Source organism: Prorops nasuta, unplaced genomic scaffold (assembly GCF_024137725.1).
Source record: "Prorops nasuta isolate Cenicafe-Biocafe unplaced genomic scaffold, Cenicafe_Pnas_1.2 PNAS00045, whole genome shotgun sequence".
Taxonomy (NCBI): Eukaryota; Metazoa; Arthropoda; class Insecta; order Hymenoptera; family Bethylidae; genus Prorops; species Prorops nasuta.
Window position 1 is genome coordinate 1,047,069 of NW_027116842.1, and position 19,394 is coordinate 1,066,462.

The following is a 19,394-nucleotide window of genomic DNA, read 5'->3' on the forward strand; positions in this document are numbered from 1 at the left end:
CTTAAGGGGATGCATTACGCGTCGAAAAAGTACTTCCAAATTATCTTCTATAATTTTAAACATTTGAATATTTTCATAGAGACCAAATAGGCTCGTATTGATCTGCTTCATTAACGTAAAGGCTTAATTTTTGGATTAAAAAAAAAAATTTTCAATCGGATGTTGATAATAATATTTTATTTCCTCTCAATAATTTCGAAAAAGGTAGACTTAACGACGCTGCGCCAAACTTTAACGAGTAATTTGAGACCAAGAAGAAGCAAATATTCTCATAAATGTAGAAGATTTTTTGGAAATACTATTGTAGCGCAACAATGGCAAATTTGCACATTTTTCCTTGTTGCGCTATAAAAGTATTTCCAAAAAATCTTCCACATTTATGGGAATATTTACTTCTTCTTGGTCTCAAATTACTCGTTGAAGTTTGGCGCAGCGTCGTTAAGTCTCCCTTTTTCGAAATTATTCATGGGAAATAAAATATTATTATCAATATCCGATTGAAAAATTTTGTTTTTAATCCAAAAATTAAGCCTTTACGTTAATTAAGCAGATCAATACGAGTCTATTTGGTCTCTATGAAAATATTCAAATTTTTAAAATTGTAGAAGATAATTTAGAAGTACTTTTTCGACGCGTAATGCATCCCCTTAAGAATTCAAATTATTATCCGTGAAAGAGGATTTTCTTTCTGGTAGTAAAATTTTCATTGTACTACAGTTGTACATTTCAGTTAACGTAACAAAATGAAACACCCTTTGATTCCCTTAATTACTTCGACTCCGACTATTTCCTGCGCTCATATTACGTTCTGGACGTGGTGGCGGCATTATACTTATTCGGTTGTCCTCGGGAGGGGTTTCAATTGTTAATGAAGTATTTGATCCTTCGTTAGTATACGTTGAACAGCGTTTATGGAAAAGTTTAATACATAAAATGATTACAATAAATATTACAAATCCTACTGCTGCATAGGACATTATGGTGGATTGACCACAGGAACCTCGGAGATACCTCAAGTGTCGTTATCTTGCATTTGCACACGTTCTAAATCTTTAGCTTTACTCTCAATTTCCGTAAGTTGGATGGCATGCTTATTTAGCGACCAATCCATCAAAGGTTTAGTGAAAATAGGCTTCAACTCTATAAGTTTTTCGAGTGCCTCCCTATTTTTTTGGGGCACCAAATCCGAAAAAGGGATGGAAGAGAACGGCTGAAAATGTTTCGTTTCCGACGTAACGATAACTTTCATAGTTTCTAACAGACTGTCTACTGTTTTTCCTACACAGCCCGGATCAAGTCGCAGTATACCATTTCCTGTTATCGTTTCCTCATCTTGTATATTATCATGACACATTATTTTTACATCCTCAGGTTTATGTAATGAATATAACCAACTCTGCGATTTTTCAAAGCGGGTCCAAAAGTTTCCTGACGAACTAATAACTCGAATGTCACAATGTTCCCATTTTGGTTTCTCGTGGTTTAACAAAATTGAAACTTCACATTCTCCGTTACGATGAATTTTATGCCGCGCTGGTCCAGGGAGGGGGGGGGGGGGCAAAAGTATGCATTTGATGGATGAAAACATGTTGCAAGAAAATCTCTTGATATAAATGTGTAATACTAATTTTTTTTCGAAATGGCGATATATGGTTTTGCTGGTTGAATAAACGTCGAAATTGTTCTGTTGGATGAGATTTTCTCATGAGTCGGATATGAATATGCACGATACATTTGGTACTTTTCCGACTGCAGCAGAGGAACCTCGAGGACCAATATAAGTTTGCCTTCATGGCATCGTACGTTTAGTCTGCTACTGTCCTGTATATTATCCATTCGAAGCTCCTGGTCGCTGAAGAGAAGTTCCATCTTCGATGTCCGTGCTGCTTCTTTCAATACCTCGAAAAGGCGATAAGGCGTAAATATGGCGGGATGTACAATTCCTCGACGAGCAAAGAGTACGGCATTTAGGAGATACATAATAGTGGAATGGAATTCGTCAGCGTGTCATTCCATAGAATCAAGCCATTTTTCATATGAATCGATGTATTTAACACGCTCTATTAATTCATTGTTTTTATTGATGGCTTAGGCTAATTGCATAGTCTGATCTTAAAGGCCAATGGTTTACGATGTCAAATTATTAAGCTTCTCATGTAATTCAGAAAATTCTGACTTGACGATATGCGTTTGCTTTTCTATGAGATGGGCTATTGCAGCACCATTTAGCTTTAACTTCGAAATTTCACTGGTGTAAAATTTTCCATCTTCTTCCGTCAGAGTTCCGAAAAGGTTTTTTGACAAACCCCCAATGAAACTAAGGGGAGCATCGCCTCGCTTTCTTCGTATGAGTGATATACCGACATTTTGATGAAGAATGTCACTGAATTGCCTTGTATAATTTGGGATCAAACGAGCTTCGCGAAGCGAAGCGAAGTTCGATCATAATTATACGAGAACTTCGCTCGAAGAGATCATATATATGTAGTAACTCCCTAGTTGCTCGCTAGATGACACAACGAATACTTTAGAGAGAGAAAAGTGGAGGTATCTGTCCCAAGCGCCCTCTCTCTACTAGCCTACTCTCATATAGGTCTAAGTAAAATTGATTTAAAATTTATTACACGGGTGGGTAATCAAAATATGACAAATCTGTGGGTGGGATATATGATCTCTTCGAGTGAAGCTCAAGTATAATTATGATCGAACTTCGCTTCGCGAAACTCGTTTGATCCAAAATTATACTTTAAACTTCGCTCTCGACATCATATATATGTAGTTCTTCAGCGAAATATTTTAAATAAATTTATTTCTTCGGGTGTACATTATTATTTGAAACCTCAGATGCTACCAAACAATTTTCTTTATAAACTAGTCTATTATAGAAGTTAGCAAATACATTTGAATGTTTTGACCATCCGGCTGTTTTTTTAATAATATCAATATCAAGCCCTTGTCTAGCCGCCTCTAATGTCGACGCATGACGTGTTGAGTGTGCAGAAAAAACATCAGTATTTATCCCAGCATCTCTCAAAACATTCTTAACCCACCTAGCAATAGTCTGCGAACCTACTGCCTTAAAAGGACTTCTCAATGAGAGAAATAAAAAAGGTTCTTTATTCCTAAAAGGCTCTGTTATTTTTATATACTGTAGGACACAAGAATAAACACACAATTCTGTTTTATCCAGACATCTTGGGATCATTAGCACAGTTTGAGTTACTCCGGGACCTGAGGTCTTAATTAAATCGGTAATTATTATTTCCATCCCTGTAGAATTATACTTAATATTTTCTACCCTAATCTTTGCTAGGACCTGCATTTTCTGAGCTGTGCTTAATGCTAATAAAATTGCCGTTTTATGTGTTAATATACTTAAATCTAAACATTCATTCTTTCCTAAGTTCTTAATATCATTAAAAACTACATCAGCCTCCCAGGTAAAATTGTATTTAGGCCTTACTGGTCTAGAACAAAAAACTCCTTTAAAAAAACGTTTAACTATAGGTTCTTCGCCTATCTTATCTTTCGAAATTAAAGAAATAGCACTTCTATCAGAATTCAATGTGCCATAAGAATCCCCTTGTTCAAAACGAAAGGTTAAAAATCTTATAATTTCACTGACCTTCGGGTTCCAGAAATCAAAACCTTCTTTTTCACAATAGTGTTTCCATTTACCTAGACTATGTTTATATTGTTTCTTAGTAGCCTTACTTAATGACTCCATCATAATTTTCACACATTCTTTCGGTACTCCCCATCTTAAAAAAGCTTCCCTGATATATTTGCTACTATCAGTTGTAAATGTGCTGCTTGCGGGTGAAATTTCCTCATAGAACGGGAAATTAATAAATCAAGTTCCGGTCCCATTATAGTTGGTGAAACTTTAATCAATCTCTTAAATAAAGGAAACCAAGGCTGATAATGCCATTTTGGAACCACCAGAATACCATCAGCACCTTTTAGAATAATCTTTTCTATTACTTTAGGAATCAAAATGAATGGAGGACAAGCGTAAAATCTTCTATTTTTCCAGGAAACCGTGAAAGCATCAATACAACTAGCTTCAGGATCTGGAATCCACGACATATATTCTTTACATTTCTTATTTAGTGCTGAGGCAAAAATATCTATATCTGGTCTACCAAGACGATTAATTAAAAATCTGAATGCCGATTCCTTTAGCTCCTATTCCGAGTCTTCATTTATTACTCTCGACAGCCTATCTACTTCCACATTTAAACTTGAAGCAATATACGAAGGTCTTAGCCATATGTTTCTAGCCTCAGCCTATTGCCATATTAACCTTGATAATTTATTATATTTTGCATGCCGAACTCCTCCCATTCTGTTAATGTAGGAAATAGCCGTCGTATTATCTATTCTTAAAATAATATTACAGTTTCTCTCATTATCTGCTAAACTATCTAAGGCTAATTTGACCGCCATTAACTCTTTATAATTAATATGATATTTAATTTCTTCTGAATTCCAGAAAACAAAACGTTTGTTTTTACCATCAAAAGCCCCCCAACCATTATCAGAAGCGTCTGTCGAAATCTCCTTATTGAAATCCTCTCTTCTAAACGTATATGTACCCTCTGATAAATTCTTAATCCACAAAAGCATATCATTCTTGGCTTCCTCTGATATATTCATTTTTCTCCTATAGTCATAATTAGATTCTACTAGGGCTAAAATCTTATCGCGTTCCATTCTCTTGGTATATAACCAGCCATACTTTATAGCTGGACATGCTGCTATTAATTTCCCAATAATCTCAGCAAATGTTATAATTTTACATCTTACTTTTCCTATTAAAGCCTCTAATGTTCTAACAATGCTCCTCTTCTTTTCTTCTGTAATACTAATAATACAATCTAAGGAATTTATTAACATACCTAAGAATTTACATTTATTATTAGGTCGTAACACAGATTTCTCATAGTTAATAATAAAGCCTAGACTTTGTAACATCTCTAGTTATACAACCATGCTCCTGACACGTAGTTGCATCTTTGGCTATTATTAATATATCATCCAGATATATAACTATCCTCAAGCCTTTCTCCTGATACATAAATCTTAAATATTTTTGATTCCTAGCCTCTATTGGCACTACTAGATATGCATCCTTCAGGTCAATTAAAATCATAAAATCCCTTTAAAAATCATCTTAGTAGCTATTTTCAGATCTTCTAGTTTAAAATGATCTTTCCTGATAAACTTATTTAAGGTTTTTAAATTAAGAATAAATCTGTAAGATCCGTCCGGTTTAGGAACTACAAAATATGGAGAAAGAAACTGATCTTTACAACTCTTTACTTCTATTATAACATTCTTAGCCAATAATTTTTCTATTTCAAATTCAACTAACTTATCCTGTGAACCATTAAGGTTAGGATCGCAGTTACAATTCGGTCTATTAATAAAGGGAATTTTATAACCTTTAACAACACTCAAAATAAATTTTTCATTTGTTAATTTTTTCCAAGACTCATAAAACCCTTTTAACCTTCCTCCTATATTGCTACTTACTTCTAAGTTTGTTTCGCATTGAGGTTGGGTTTCTGGTTCTGATTCGGATATTTCTTGTGTTCCTCTATCTTCTTTTTGTAAAATTGCCCTCGTCTCTGATAACCGTTTGAACCTGTAGCGCCCTGTTGTCTGTTGGGAAAGGTTCTTCTTCTCAACGGGCCTCTTGAGTTTCCCGCATAGATATTAGAAGTAGACGCCTGGAGTTTCTGATTAACCTCTTTGGTTATATCCTTAAAAAGTCTGTCTGTCTCCTTAAAGTCCTTGATTTTTGACGTAAGATCACTTCCGAATAGACACCCATCTCTCTTAGAATTCTTTAATAAATCTTGGAATTGTTTTGAAAATCGTGGTAATATGAATGCCCTTCTAGATTCTGATTGCATGAATTGCACTTCAGACAATAGTTTGGTTGCATCAGTTAACCGGTCTAATATTATCTTAAACTCCTCTTCTGACAACCCATCTTCATTTTCTAATGCTGGTTCTGCCATTGTTAGGACAGAGCCTAACAAGGTAAGTGCTAAACTAGTTATATGTTGTGCCTCCTGCTTATAACCATCTCTTTTCAAGGCTCTTTCAGACAATTTCACTTTAATTTGTTCATTCAGAACCGGTGCCTTCAATTGTTCTGAAATAGCATATTTATTCATTAATGAATCGCATAATTCATTACCAATGCCTTTTTCAGCATATGTTTGCCAATAACTTATTAGCGTCTCATGAACGTCCAGCTTTATTGCTCTAGACTCACTGGGGTGTATACCCAAAATCGAATGCATTGCCATAGACAAGGGCTTAGAAATATCTTTCCTTTCTTCCTTCTCCTCTTTATCCACAGGTAAATCTTTCTCATTTACCATATTCATGGGTCCTACATAAAAGGAATTAATTATCTCCATTCATCAATGCATATGTATCCATATATGCATATACATAATGAAATATGTTAATATTAATTCAGAACAAACCCTGTCTTACTTCATAGTAAGCTCAGTCTGTTTTCTGCCTATCTTTTTATCTTCATCTCTTGTTATACAAGAACGTAACGATCTGTTCTACCGAATGACGGACGCTGAGCGAGAAAAAGATGGCCGATACTTAAGAAAATCTTACCTTCATCAGACATCTCATTTGAACCAGAATCATCTGTATCTGAGCCTTCTTTCTCAGAAACATTGCCTTTAGCTTCCTCCAAATGATTTAGTTGATCCTGAATTTCTTTCTGTTTCTTATTAAGATAGTCTAATTGCATAACTATTTGCCTCTTCTTAGACATTTTTCACTATGCTTCACACCGCGATTTTCATCCAGCGACAACGAAAAGGAATATGAGAGTAGGCTAGTAAAGAGAGGGCGCTTGGGACAGATACCCCCCCTTTTCTCTCTCTGAAGTATTCGTTGTGTCATCTAGCGAGCAACTAGGGAGTTACTACATATATATGATCCCGAGAGCGAAGTTTAAAGTATAATTCTTTTTTCTTATAATAGCATTGATTTTATCCAACCTGAGAGCGTTACCACTAAGATTGGCTGCCAGCTTGTAGGAACGATTAAAGTAATCCATGTTAAATTTTTGTTTCACCAGGTCGTGTATATCCAGTGTTGTTGCAATTTTCCACTTAATATTATAATGCTGAATATTGGATACTTCCTCGAAGAAGATTCCAGGATTATGATGCAGTTCAGTTACGTCAAAATGGCTTGCTAATAATAAGCGAATATGCATTATGATGATAACTCCAATAACGCGTGTCTATTGAATAGTTGATTTTCCAACTGTCCTTCCCATGGTCGAAAAGTCTTGGCTGCTATTCACTTCTTTTTTGTTCGTTCACTGCGTAGTATAAGGAAGTGAAGAACTTCCAATCGTGTCTAATTCCTACGACGAATAGCGAATTAGAAGCAGTAAATATTATACAATATAAATTGTCATACAAATACAGTAATAGCATTAGTAGACAAGCTATGCCGATTCTAGCCCCCCCCCCCCTCCTGTCCACTCGGATCAGCCTGGTTGCGAGGTAGTGGGGGGAGTCAAGAAGTGCTAAGCGGTGGTGGTGGGGGAAATCGGAGCCTCCACGTGAGCTCGCAGCAAGTATGGGCGAGAGGGTTGCGGGGGTGCGCGAGGATACTTGCGGCATTTTGACGTCACACCCCCACTCCTCTGACGTCAGGCCCCAGTCCAGTTTCCTAGATGGTAAAACAGATTCTCCCTGCGTTGATTTTTTCGCTCGCGTAATCTTGAATCTTTACAGCATGTTACTGACCCCGCTGAACCCCCTTTACCCTAAATGTAGCTGATTGTGTTGCTTTTTTTCCATAGCTCAGCAATTTTTAAACTAATATATAATAGCATGTGCAAATATTTGATTTATTCATTGAGTGCTTGGGGTGCAACTTACTGTCCAGTTCTCTCTCTTGAGTAAATAAATCGGTTGAGGGAGCAGGGACAACAGTTTAACACAATTTATCCAAAAAAATCTTAAAGATTGAAACGATGGCTCCAACATTTGTGGATTTTCAAGGTTTTCGATTTAAAGATAAATCATTCATAGTGAAAGAATTTGCAGTCTTACGCGATGGAAAAGTGTTTCACATTTTATTTTCACCACCGTTTCCATATACATGTTTAAATGAGGCGGAGATAAAGCAATCAAAGTAAGTATAATTGATTCTCCAAATGTATATCTTTTTAAGTGATGAGTTTCTTGTTTTTCATTCCATCTAGCTGGTTATATTATAATCATCACGGTTTAAATTGGATGGATGGTTATTCGCCTTACTATAGATACAAAGAGGTTATAAAGAAATATGTGAGTTCAAATGAGGATGAAGAGATTTTCGTGAAGGGACTCGAAAAGAAGAATTGGCTTAGTAATATCTGCGATTTTGTTATAAGTGATATCGATGAATATGAGTGGGGTGATTTTAGATTGAAAGATAGTAATAGCAATACACACCTACCTACATGTCTAAACCATAATGTTATGTGTGCATTGAGGAATGTTTATTATATGAAATTTATGTATGAGAAAAAAGGAATAAATAAATTAGCTTGAAAATTCTATCTGCATTATTGTATCAAACTCCTGCAGTATTCTTACTGTTCTGATTCATGACACGTGTTTAAAATGAAGAATCAGCATATTGGGTATCTGATATTTTTCCATTTTTAAACAATTTTAACATACACACATACACATAAATAGATGACTAAGTATATCAAATTTCATCTTCATACGAATTATAAAAAGATTCATCGTGGGTGAAAAGTTTCATTATAGTTTCACCCAGCGATTTATTGTTGGACACGAAGCAACTTATCAGAGATCTTCCAATGATCATACATTTACAAAATGTATACCGAACTTCGAAAAAAGTTTAGCTCAATTAGAACAGAGGATGAATACTCTACATGGGTTCGCGAATATCGTGATTAAATTCAGGAATTAAGAAACATTGATCGAAATGCTTCAGTAGGTACGCGACAGAAACACTTTGCCGAGATCGCAAGCATTAAATGCCTCCTCCTCCGATCGGCAAAGGATAAGAGTTTCATTAAATTTGGTTCTGGCTCCAATGCTGCGGAAGGACTCATTTGGGAGGAGCTTGAATCAGCGAATAGTCGAATATGCAGTGGTATGGTGATAAACTCAAATTATATAGAACCACGTGATTTTCTGTTAAATGCACAAGAAATTGTACATACCCGTCCTGCATAATATGAGTGGAAAAACTTTACATACATATCATAGAGTACGGAGTAGCGAGATTTCGTGAAATCAGTGTCGAGACGATCGTACGGATAAAATTCAGAATTTAAATAGACTTTAACATCACGTACATCGCAATCGTTAAATTTAAGTACATTCGAGTATTGATCGTTCTTCTTATTCTTTCTAAACGCCAGTATCACGTATCGAGGCTTCTCCAATTGTGTAGCTGCTTTGACAGCCCATGTATGTCGCTGTGTTGGAGGTAAAAGGGGATATTCGTAAAGCTCCCAGGAACTAAAAGCCATGGTGAGATTTTTATTCTGCTCGATAATGCGTAGAAATTGTAGTTTGGTAAATTCATTTAAAGTTACGTGAGGCATTCTCCATTGCACTCGGTGCAGTTCAATCCCAGAATCAGTAAACTGATTCGAAGAAAATATTGAATTTATATCATTACGCGCTCGTATCAGAATGAGCTCATGGCGTGCATTGATAACGACACGTTTGTAATCTTCGCAGAATCCCAACAGCATATGCAGGGGAACGCAAAAGCTGAATGTGTCAGCAACATTTTCACGCTCTTGAGTGGCAACGAACCAGCCAGAATGACGTAGACTTATACTCTCTTCACTGCTAAAAGATATGAGATTCTTCATACTGGTAGTGATACCAACGTTTTTGCACCGATCAATCTTAATATCGTTCAATTCATAACGAATTTCATCCAACAGAAATGCCATGGAATTAGCGTCGAGCATAACTTTATCCGTCAAAGGTGTAGTAGCAGCACGAATACCTTCAATCAGCTTCCCCTCTATGTAGAGGTAACTACCACTGGGCAAAAGAATCAAATCTTGTTGTTGTATTGGGATACGAATTTCATCGCTATTTCCCAATGATGCATTCGCATACGGATTGTAAGCATGTATTTCCAATTTAGTGATGCGGTTGTCGTACGCAGGCTGTGCGGTAACGTTCAATGGATCCATGATTTCTTTTCTTCACAGTCAGACCCAATGAGTGTAAAAAATCTATATTTTTTCTTGTCAACAATTTTTTGCCACCGATCACGTTGTTCCCTATTTCACTCTGAGCTGATGTATTCAGCTCTGTTGCAGCTAATTGACTGATTGTTTCATCGAGTAATGTTGGTTTATAATCGTCGGTATTATTACAAATCAACATCTTCTAATGGGTAATCGTATGGTGATTTCCTTCTTTCCAAAATTTACAGGACGATTGTCTTGATCGAGAATACGTAATGTGAGACGATCAATTACCCTTGCAATGACTGGCAAGTAAATGACGTTCTTCGGTGTTTCCGAGATTTTATAGCCTGGTGGAACGCTTGGGAAAAATTCGTGGATGACATGTCGTGGTCTACCGTTCGTATATGCACCAGCGGTAATGTTACATCCGATAAGTAGAATATTTACTTTTAAAATATTTACAGGTTCGTCCGATTCAGCCCAAGCGTTTGGTAGGATTACGCGGTCTGACGAAAATCCTAGCAGAGAACCAATATCATTAATCTTTGTAAAATCAATAGAATATTTACATATTATTTCACTTTTCAGTGTGTTATTATTGGCTCGCAGAATAATAACATTATCATCGTACGGTAACTCCATCCGCATACGCAAGTATTCATTTATCGCACTCAACTCATAACAGCCTGGAGGTATGGTTATTAGTTTATTTTTACCAAAGTAAAAATTATTATTCGTCTCATCTACATTGGTGATCGAGTAGAAACTTTGAAAATCTACGAGTCCCAGTTAATAGTGACCGTCGTCCAGATTGATCGGAGGGAAAAAATTTGATTCCAATATATGACCATGTCCTGAAAGCGTAAATGTTAAAGACATTTCGTCTGTTCTCTTAGAAATTTAACACACACCTGACCACAAATGCTCGTATCATACGGCTGATATTGGTCATGATTGTAATAAATTGTACTAAGCGGACCGAAGTACCGTACGAGTTCAGTCGGTGGTTTCAGATTGCCGAAAGAATCGAAATAATTTACAAGATTATTGCATTTAACGTAGGCAACCCAGTGAGTGCCTGGACCATTAGAATCATCAAGGTTAACAATTGCACATTCATTAAACAATGGACCGTTTCGCGGTAGACTTGTACGCATAAAGACTCCACGGAAATTTGTTATATCACGACATATACGTGAGATAATTGAATATTACTTGTAGCACCAGATCTCGGTAGACCGTGTACAGTTACTTTTTTGTCCGTTTCTTTGACATTGATTTTTTTGCCACCCCTCCACCGTTTCGTTTGTACGGTGCGAGATACAGCCCCCGTCCGCCTCTTGCAGTTGCTTCTATCATACGATTGTGACGCTGCATTTCTTCTAACTGTTTTTTCGCTACTTTGGCATCGTTTACAGCTTTCGCTATACCTGATGCTCCACCTGCTAGTGCTCCCACCGCACCTAGCAGTGGGAGCAGAGGCAACAAGCCGCCCCGTTTTTTAAGCATTCGAATTTTACGTTTTTTTACAGCACTATTTCCAGTTTTTATCGCTGCTACTTTCCTCACCATATCTGTTTGTAATCCTAAACCAAGTTTACGCTTTGCGTTTATAGACGCCCAGACAGCTGTTGCTGCAGCACGCTCACCCAAGGTGGCATCACCAGCTATGATACGTTTACGTGCACGTTTTGCGAGCACTTTATCAGCTTGATGACGCTGCGACAAGTCTTTGTATTGCGAATATGCGATATCGTGTTGTAGACAGGCTTCGTCCAGCTGATTCACACCTCGATCACCGTGTGCTAATCGTTCTTGAAGTCGAGTTCCTGGTCCACAGTAATTGTATCCCGGTAAATGAAGCTCAAACGGTAGTTTGTTTATTGTTTTATTGAGGAATGATCCACATCCAACGCACGACATGTATAACAATCTTTTATCAACGGTGGTAGTCCATCCGCTTGAGTAGTATTAGGTAGATTGAAATGTTGTAAACAATAGCGATATTTTTGAACCTCAGGATCTGCACGAATGTGCTTGGGTAATTTATTCCAATACCTGTCAATACTGTGTGAAAAGTACTTTAAAAGTACAATTTTCGGTACGTATTCCAATTGATCACTGTTTAACTCCTCCAAACTTGTAACATCCAACACAAATGCAAGCATAATGAAAACTGATTGAATTCTCAGATTTCATGCCTATAAATAGCTCGTGCAATTACGATTTAACCTCACAGTCGTTCGAGAATGCATTTCGTAACGCAACCATTAAGTATCAATATCTCTAATACCGATTATCACACTGCCGCTGTTAGTGATATGAAACGTCATGGATCTTTGCTACCGTCCACTATACGCTGTACAGTTTGCGGACCCTCAAATTGCGGGAAAACAAACGTATTGCTAAGTCTTCTTGAGACTCCTCACGGTGTAAGATTTGACAATCTGTACGTTTACTCGAAATCGTTGCAGCAACCGAAGTACCGTTACTTGGAATAGCTATTGACACAAATGGAGGAAATTGGTTATCATCAATTCTCAAATAATAGTGAGGTTATAAATGTGACAGATGCATTATCAAATTCAATCTTTATATTTGATGATGTGGCAAGCGATAAGCAGGACAATATAAGAGACTACTTTTCAATGGGTCGGCACTCGAGCATCGATTGCTTCTGTCTTTGTCAGACCTATGCCAAGATCTCAAAACATCTGATTCGTGACAATGCAAATATGTTAATCATTTTTAAGCAGGATGGGACTAATTTGAAGCATGTTTACAAAGATCATATAAACACTGATATGACATTTGAAAAATTTTGTGAATTGTGTTCAAAGTGTTGGCAGGAAGATTATGGATTTTTAGTAATTGATAAGGACAGTGGTATGCAAAATGGCCGTTATCGGAAGGGTTTCGATGAGTATGCAACCATCGAATAGCATAAAGCATCATATCAATGCTAGAAAGTGTTAGTTTAACGTAGAGCATTGAACAGTGTAAAGCTTTTAATTACACAAACGGACCGGTTACATTATTAAGCAAACCAGTTTATACAGATAAACGGGTAACTTGGATCGGTAAACCGGTCAGTCGAATCGTTAAAGAGGTCGGTTAACCGCTAAACCGATCGATTGAACCGCTAAACCGGTCGGTCGAACCGCTAAACCAGTAGGTCGAACTGCTAAACTAGTTCATTATAACGGCTATAAAGATCGATTGAACTAGTACATTGACTTAGAGACTAGTCGCGCTCAGTTACGCATGCGCCTCACCGGTTAACACCGCTCGAACGACGCTTCTGGCCGTGCGCGTCGTGAAAAAATATTTTTTTTCACTATGAACACCAAGAGGGTATAAGCATTTTAATTTTTTTCTTTATAGAGGACATTCCAAGGAACATTCCTGATATTTTGTATAATTGTCAGAGCATGAGAACACATTTGTTATTTCAAATGTTTATTTTAATTGTTAATAGTTTTAACCAATTATAAAAAACTATTTTTTAAATATTTTTCTAATAAAATATTATTCTTCCTGAGTCCTCTCGTTCCAGCCAGAGTCGTCTATCTTTATTCGTTTAGGATATATAAATTTTCAAAGATTACGTGTTTTTACCAAAAACAGCAAAAGTGCAAACTTTGACAGCTCCTATCTCCGGAACGAAAAAAGATATTTGACTCTAACTAGCGCCAAAAGTCTTGTATTGTCTTATATATTAACATATATTTAAAAAAAATCTGTGTTTTACTCCGAAATCTGTCCGTTTTGACGTGGAATGGCCCTAATAGGAATAAAAACATTATCATATATTATTATTATTTTGTAATAAAATTTCTTTTGTATACACAGTAATCGCTTAGACATTCACTATTACAACATTATGTCACAATTATAGAAATGACTGGGCCACACAGAAATGCTTTATAAATCAGTCCTTTTTCATTCAATGGTCTTTAAGTATTTCTTTCCTGCGATTTAAACTTATAAAGAATAGGATTTAGCCTGTAATAGAAATAAAATAACCACAAAGTATGTTTCCTTATAAATTCACAATAATTTTCATTTTTTGTTATTAATTTATAGTCATCTGATATATTTTGTCTTCTCTGTTATGTATTAAAATCCTTCCTCCTTTTCCGCAATCGTTTTCCGAGAATATTATTTTTGTTTACGATCCAAAATTGAGGGTTAATCGCGCCATTTGACAGCTACGGACAAACTCCTTAGAAATCCCTTCGCCCCTCCGATTCCTACTTCCCCTCACCTGACGCAAGATTTCTGCACCCAATTGTACATATTGAATACTCTATTAAAAGTATTATTTAAAGGCCAAAACTCGTGGTTTTCAAACGAAAGTCCGAGTCTTTCGGTAGAATTGTTAGTTTTTTGAGATTTCTATTTTTTTATTATTTTGGAAGCCACGGTATAGCTCAAAACTCCTCGGAATCATCATGTAAATTGTGAATACTCTGCGAAAATTATTCTTTGAGAATTTATTTTTTTTACGTAAATTGCAGAATTTATTTTCTTTTGTATTTACATAAAATTTAAGGTTGTTTCTGTTTTTTTGAGTTATTAATTATAATATTGTGGTGAAGACTATATAATACTGTGATATTATTCAAGATCTGTATGAATATTGGTTATAAAGCTTTAATTTTAATAATAGGATTTCATCTTCTGCAGGAAGCTGTAAGCCCTTTCCGAAAATTTTGTTTTTTTGCTTTGAACATTAAAACTCTTTATTTTTTTGTACTAATACTGTGTAACTTTTTGCAATAAAGCTAATACTCTAAGAAATATAAGTATTTCTAAAAAGTGGGCTTCCAACTTCACACACCCGATATCAAGTGCGACCCCACTGGCAGCCGCCACCAGAGGGCATAGCATAGTGCAGCGACTGCCAGGGAGCCGCGAACCCATACCGGACGACGGAACACCTTAGCCCTTCGGGCCACCATAAAAGGGCAGCAGAGGAGAGAGAGAGAGAGAGAGAGAGAGAAAAGAAGATAGCCAGCCAATTGTAAGCTGAAGTTAGGGTGATTATTCGTTTCGTGTAAAAGTCCTGTAACGTCCCGGGGTGTGCTAGGGCTTTAGGGCTGGTAGCACCGATCGGTCTTATAGGGAACCGCTGGCCCTGCTCACCTGTCATGAGTAAGCGGGCAACCTAGCGGAGTGGTCATTCCGTCGGACCTATAACGAAAATCATAGTGTGTAGAGGCGCGAATTAACCAGAGTGTTCGCGATTACATAAATTCGTTGTGAGTTTGACCGTTGACAGGATCGTTCCCTTGAGCCGGTTCAAGGCCGCGGAATTAGTACAATTTCCGTGAGGACTCACGACCTTAGGTGCCGAACCAAAACAATCCGGGTCGTTGTTGTGGTTGAGTACGCGGGAACGGAGTAAGTATACGAATAACCGTCGAGTAACGCGCACGCGCGGGAATAGGGACCCATCCGCGTAGCGTCGCGTAGTAGTTAGCTCAAGGATCCACCGGTGGCGTGCGGAGTACCGCGCGACTCGGTGGAGTCCATCGCGAACGCCGACTAGTGGCTCGAGCGCGAGGCTGGCTACTACGTCATCGGGGCTTCAGCCGCGTTCGCACGACTTAAGCCGCACCCACATTCAGGACTTCGCGTTAGCCTAGCTACACCGTGTAAACAAATATTATATCATACTGATTACGACGAAGATAATAAAGAGAGTTTAACCGGAATTGAAGGATTACGATTATTAGCACCTCATCCCCTAAATTCACGTACGAGGGTTAGAACCCCTTCTGTATAAATAAATATTCGAGTATTATTAATATTACATCGAAGGCGCCCGGGTCTGGTAGGAAGCCGCGTATTGGAACACGAACCAGTGAAGCCAAAATGGGTCTAAACCGATCCCCCACTCTGACCTCCTAACCCGTACATTTATATGAACTGGGAGGTCAGAGGGGGGAGCATTTTAGACCCATTCTGGCTTCACTGACGCGAACGCGATCGGTGAGGGATCACTCCTCCTTCCCCTTCTACTCTATTCCCCAGGATAGACAGTAGCGTCACACGATAAATAGCTTATTATGATGAACAATACATTAAAAATATAATATTTAAAACAATACGTAAAATGGAAAAATTAACGTAATTGTTTTTAACATGAATATTAAATATTAAAGGCCCATTATTTATTTATAACTTAATCTAATTAATTAGTGAATATGTATTAATATTTCATAATTATTAAAGGAAATATATATTTACCTTATAACCGGAGACAAACTGAAAGTCCAATTTAATGATGAAACAGCACTTTATTGTTTAACCCGGAACAGAAAAACATGAAAAATGGGGAAGGAATTTAAACAAGAGAAAACGGTTGTCCTGCCAGGTTTTACGCACCCTTATTATACCATCCGGTCAAATTGTTTATTCGCACACTCACTCACGCATATGCACTTGGCATATGGAAAAAAATATGGGAGGAGGAAGTAGAAATGATCGAAATATAGGTATAAGACGGTACAAGAAGCATGGACGAAGATTGTGGAAGGAACAGGCTAGGAAGGGCACGCTCCCGCGTTCCACGATACTCGGTGAAATCCTTTAGCGTAATGGCATTCAATTTAATGAATAACTGGATCGGTTGTTGTGAAACACTCCTTACAATCGTAAACGGCAAAACGCTAGAAGAAGCGGTCAGTACAGCAGTACTGGAGTACGGCGTAAGAGAAAATCCTCCTGTTCTTCCTTTTTCTTCATTTCCAACAGTCATTTCCAATTCCGTCTCCTACGTTTTCCAGAATCCGCCAACCGATAATCATAATTCATCCCTGACCTTGATCTGGATCTCATTGCGCCAATCACTATGCGGAATCAATTTTTACTCCGGTTCATTCCTCGGTCCAATTCTAAACTGGGTTGGCAGCCATGTGATGGTGTGGATTGGTCAGACTGCTTCTGATGGCGCGGGGTTTGAATGCGTCCAAACGCCTTAGTAGTTAGCGCCGGTGAGGTGAAGATTTTACGGAAGGGAATTTGTATAGAGAGGGGTACGGAAAGGGGCCGGTAAGAGGAAATACGGAAAGGGAACAGGGTATATTATTCATATTAAGCATACACGTATCCATACCATTTCTCAAGTCAAATCATTCCTCTCCTGTCTGCGAGAATTACAATGCTCTTATTTAGAGGACTACATTATGAACGCACGAAAGATTATTCGCTCACATTCGTTTAACTAAAAGAAAGAACAAATATTGACATCGGCGCTATGCGCGACCTCGCAACCTCTCTGTTATGCCAAGTCAAAATAACGCTACTTTTTTCAGTGTGTTATAGGTAATTTAAATTATATACTATACGGAACCCTGGATGTTTATATTCCCACTCAGGGGGACATAGGGTGGTACCGAACCGAAGAGAGGAAAAAGTTGGGAGAAGCAATATGCTTATAATAAGGGTTTACCACGTTATAACATATACAGTTTGCTGAAACCAAGCTCGATTCTACGATCGAAAACGATTTTACCTTGACTCGCCGACTAAACGAAGGTAAAATTGGCAACGAAGGAACGAGATCCGAATAAACTATACCGCTCCTTCTTGCGCTAGTGATATATCGAATTTGACCAAAGTTAAGCAACGATAGCCGAAATACGTACACATCGAGGTAATGGTTTGTGTGCGTAATCAGCAAGTACGGATACAGGAGAGTGGGATTCCTTACCGATAGGAGGCTGCCTATGTGTTTGTGAAAAACTGATAGTAATAGGTGTGGTTTCGTTTCATAAGCATTCTGGCATCACTGCCAACAACAGTTAAAACTAGATTAAAAGTTGATAATCAAAATACTTTCATTTTTCAAAAAATATAATTATCAGCAGATCTATAATATTCTGTATTTATAACTCCTGTTACATTTTTGTAATATCGGGCTAAGAAAAAAATCGAGTCTTTACATATATGTGATGCTAATTGCGAAAGTCTTAAGTTAATAGTATTTATTACATTATATTTTAAAAATCAAAGAATGAACTAAATACAAAACGTATGCATACAAGAAAGTTATCTCACTACTATTTAAAATAATAATTTAATGAATGAATATATGGTGCTCTTGTTACACAAATGAAAATTAAAACTAATTACTTTTATCAATCTAACAAAGACAGTCGTATGTTATATCTTACGTACATATTTATGTATAATACTAGACTGTTAATCACATAAAAGTACTAATACTTCATAATATCGTAATATTTGAAACTGTAAAACAAATGTTTCTTATATGAAATATTTCTCCATTAAACTGATTAATTAAAAAATATAGTAATAGATACATTTCAGTTATATTATCAGAATGAAGTGATAACATTTGTATTTATGTTACACTTTAAGGTTTGTCAAACTAATAACTTAAAGTGAACGCTACATGACCGATAGGTATATAACAATTGACAGGTAGCTTTTATTTCGTAACGACAATCTAAAAACATTTCGTATATTTTTAAAATCTCACTATCTTTTGGCTGTGAGACGTATTCCTTCTTTTTCAGCATCTCCATCATCAGCCACTGTCCACTCAGGATCGTTAGGATCTTCTCCTTCGATATCACAGCAAGCTGATTCAGTTGAATCTGATTCTGGGGTATCCATGTCGACGTCCTAAACATAATAACTAGATATAAATTGGCTTTACTAATATCTTTCCAGGACATAAATTAATATATATATATGTATATAGGGTATAAAAGTATCATCCAACGATTTTGAGACAGTATATTCGTGAAGGCTATGCGAGGAAAATTTTTCGAAACTGCATAAAAATTAGCTTGATGTTTTACGAGATATAAGTGCTAAAAATGGTTTCTACGCCTTTAAACATAATATAAATGCTGTTCAAATTGCAGTAAATCATAATTTAAAAATCTACCTTATTATTATGTTGAAAAAAGTATGTTTGAACGACGCTACGATTAGCAGAAAACGCATTGGAAAACCTAATGTTTTATTTTACTATATTGTAAGAGGGGGTCTGTGAATGTGAGTAATAAGCACATCTCACACACAGATATTTTGTAAATAAATATGTTTCAATTTATTAAATACTTATAAATTTTTTCACGGTGGCTATTTTCATCAAAGAAATATATCGTGT

At 36.8% G+C, this 19,394-nt stretch overlaps 1 protein-coding gene across 2 annotated transcripts in view; it reads right to left on the reverse strand.

Annotated features, from left to right (window-relative positions):
• Positions 1–18,127: 18,127 nt before the first annotated feature.
• nsl1 (non-specific lethal 1) overlaps positions 18,128–19,394 on the reverse strand; it is a 119,579-nt gene continuing 118,312 nt past the window's right edge. For both annotated transcript variants that reach the window (XM_066744530.1, XM_066744531.1), the window contains exon 11: positions 18,128–18,901. In XM_066744530.1, the coding sequence (XP_066600627.1) occupies positions 18,755–18,901 (147 nt within the window). In that variant the 3' untranslated portion in view covers positions 18,128–18,754. The remainder of the gene's footprint in view (positions 18,902–19,394) is intronic.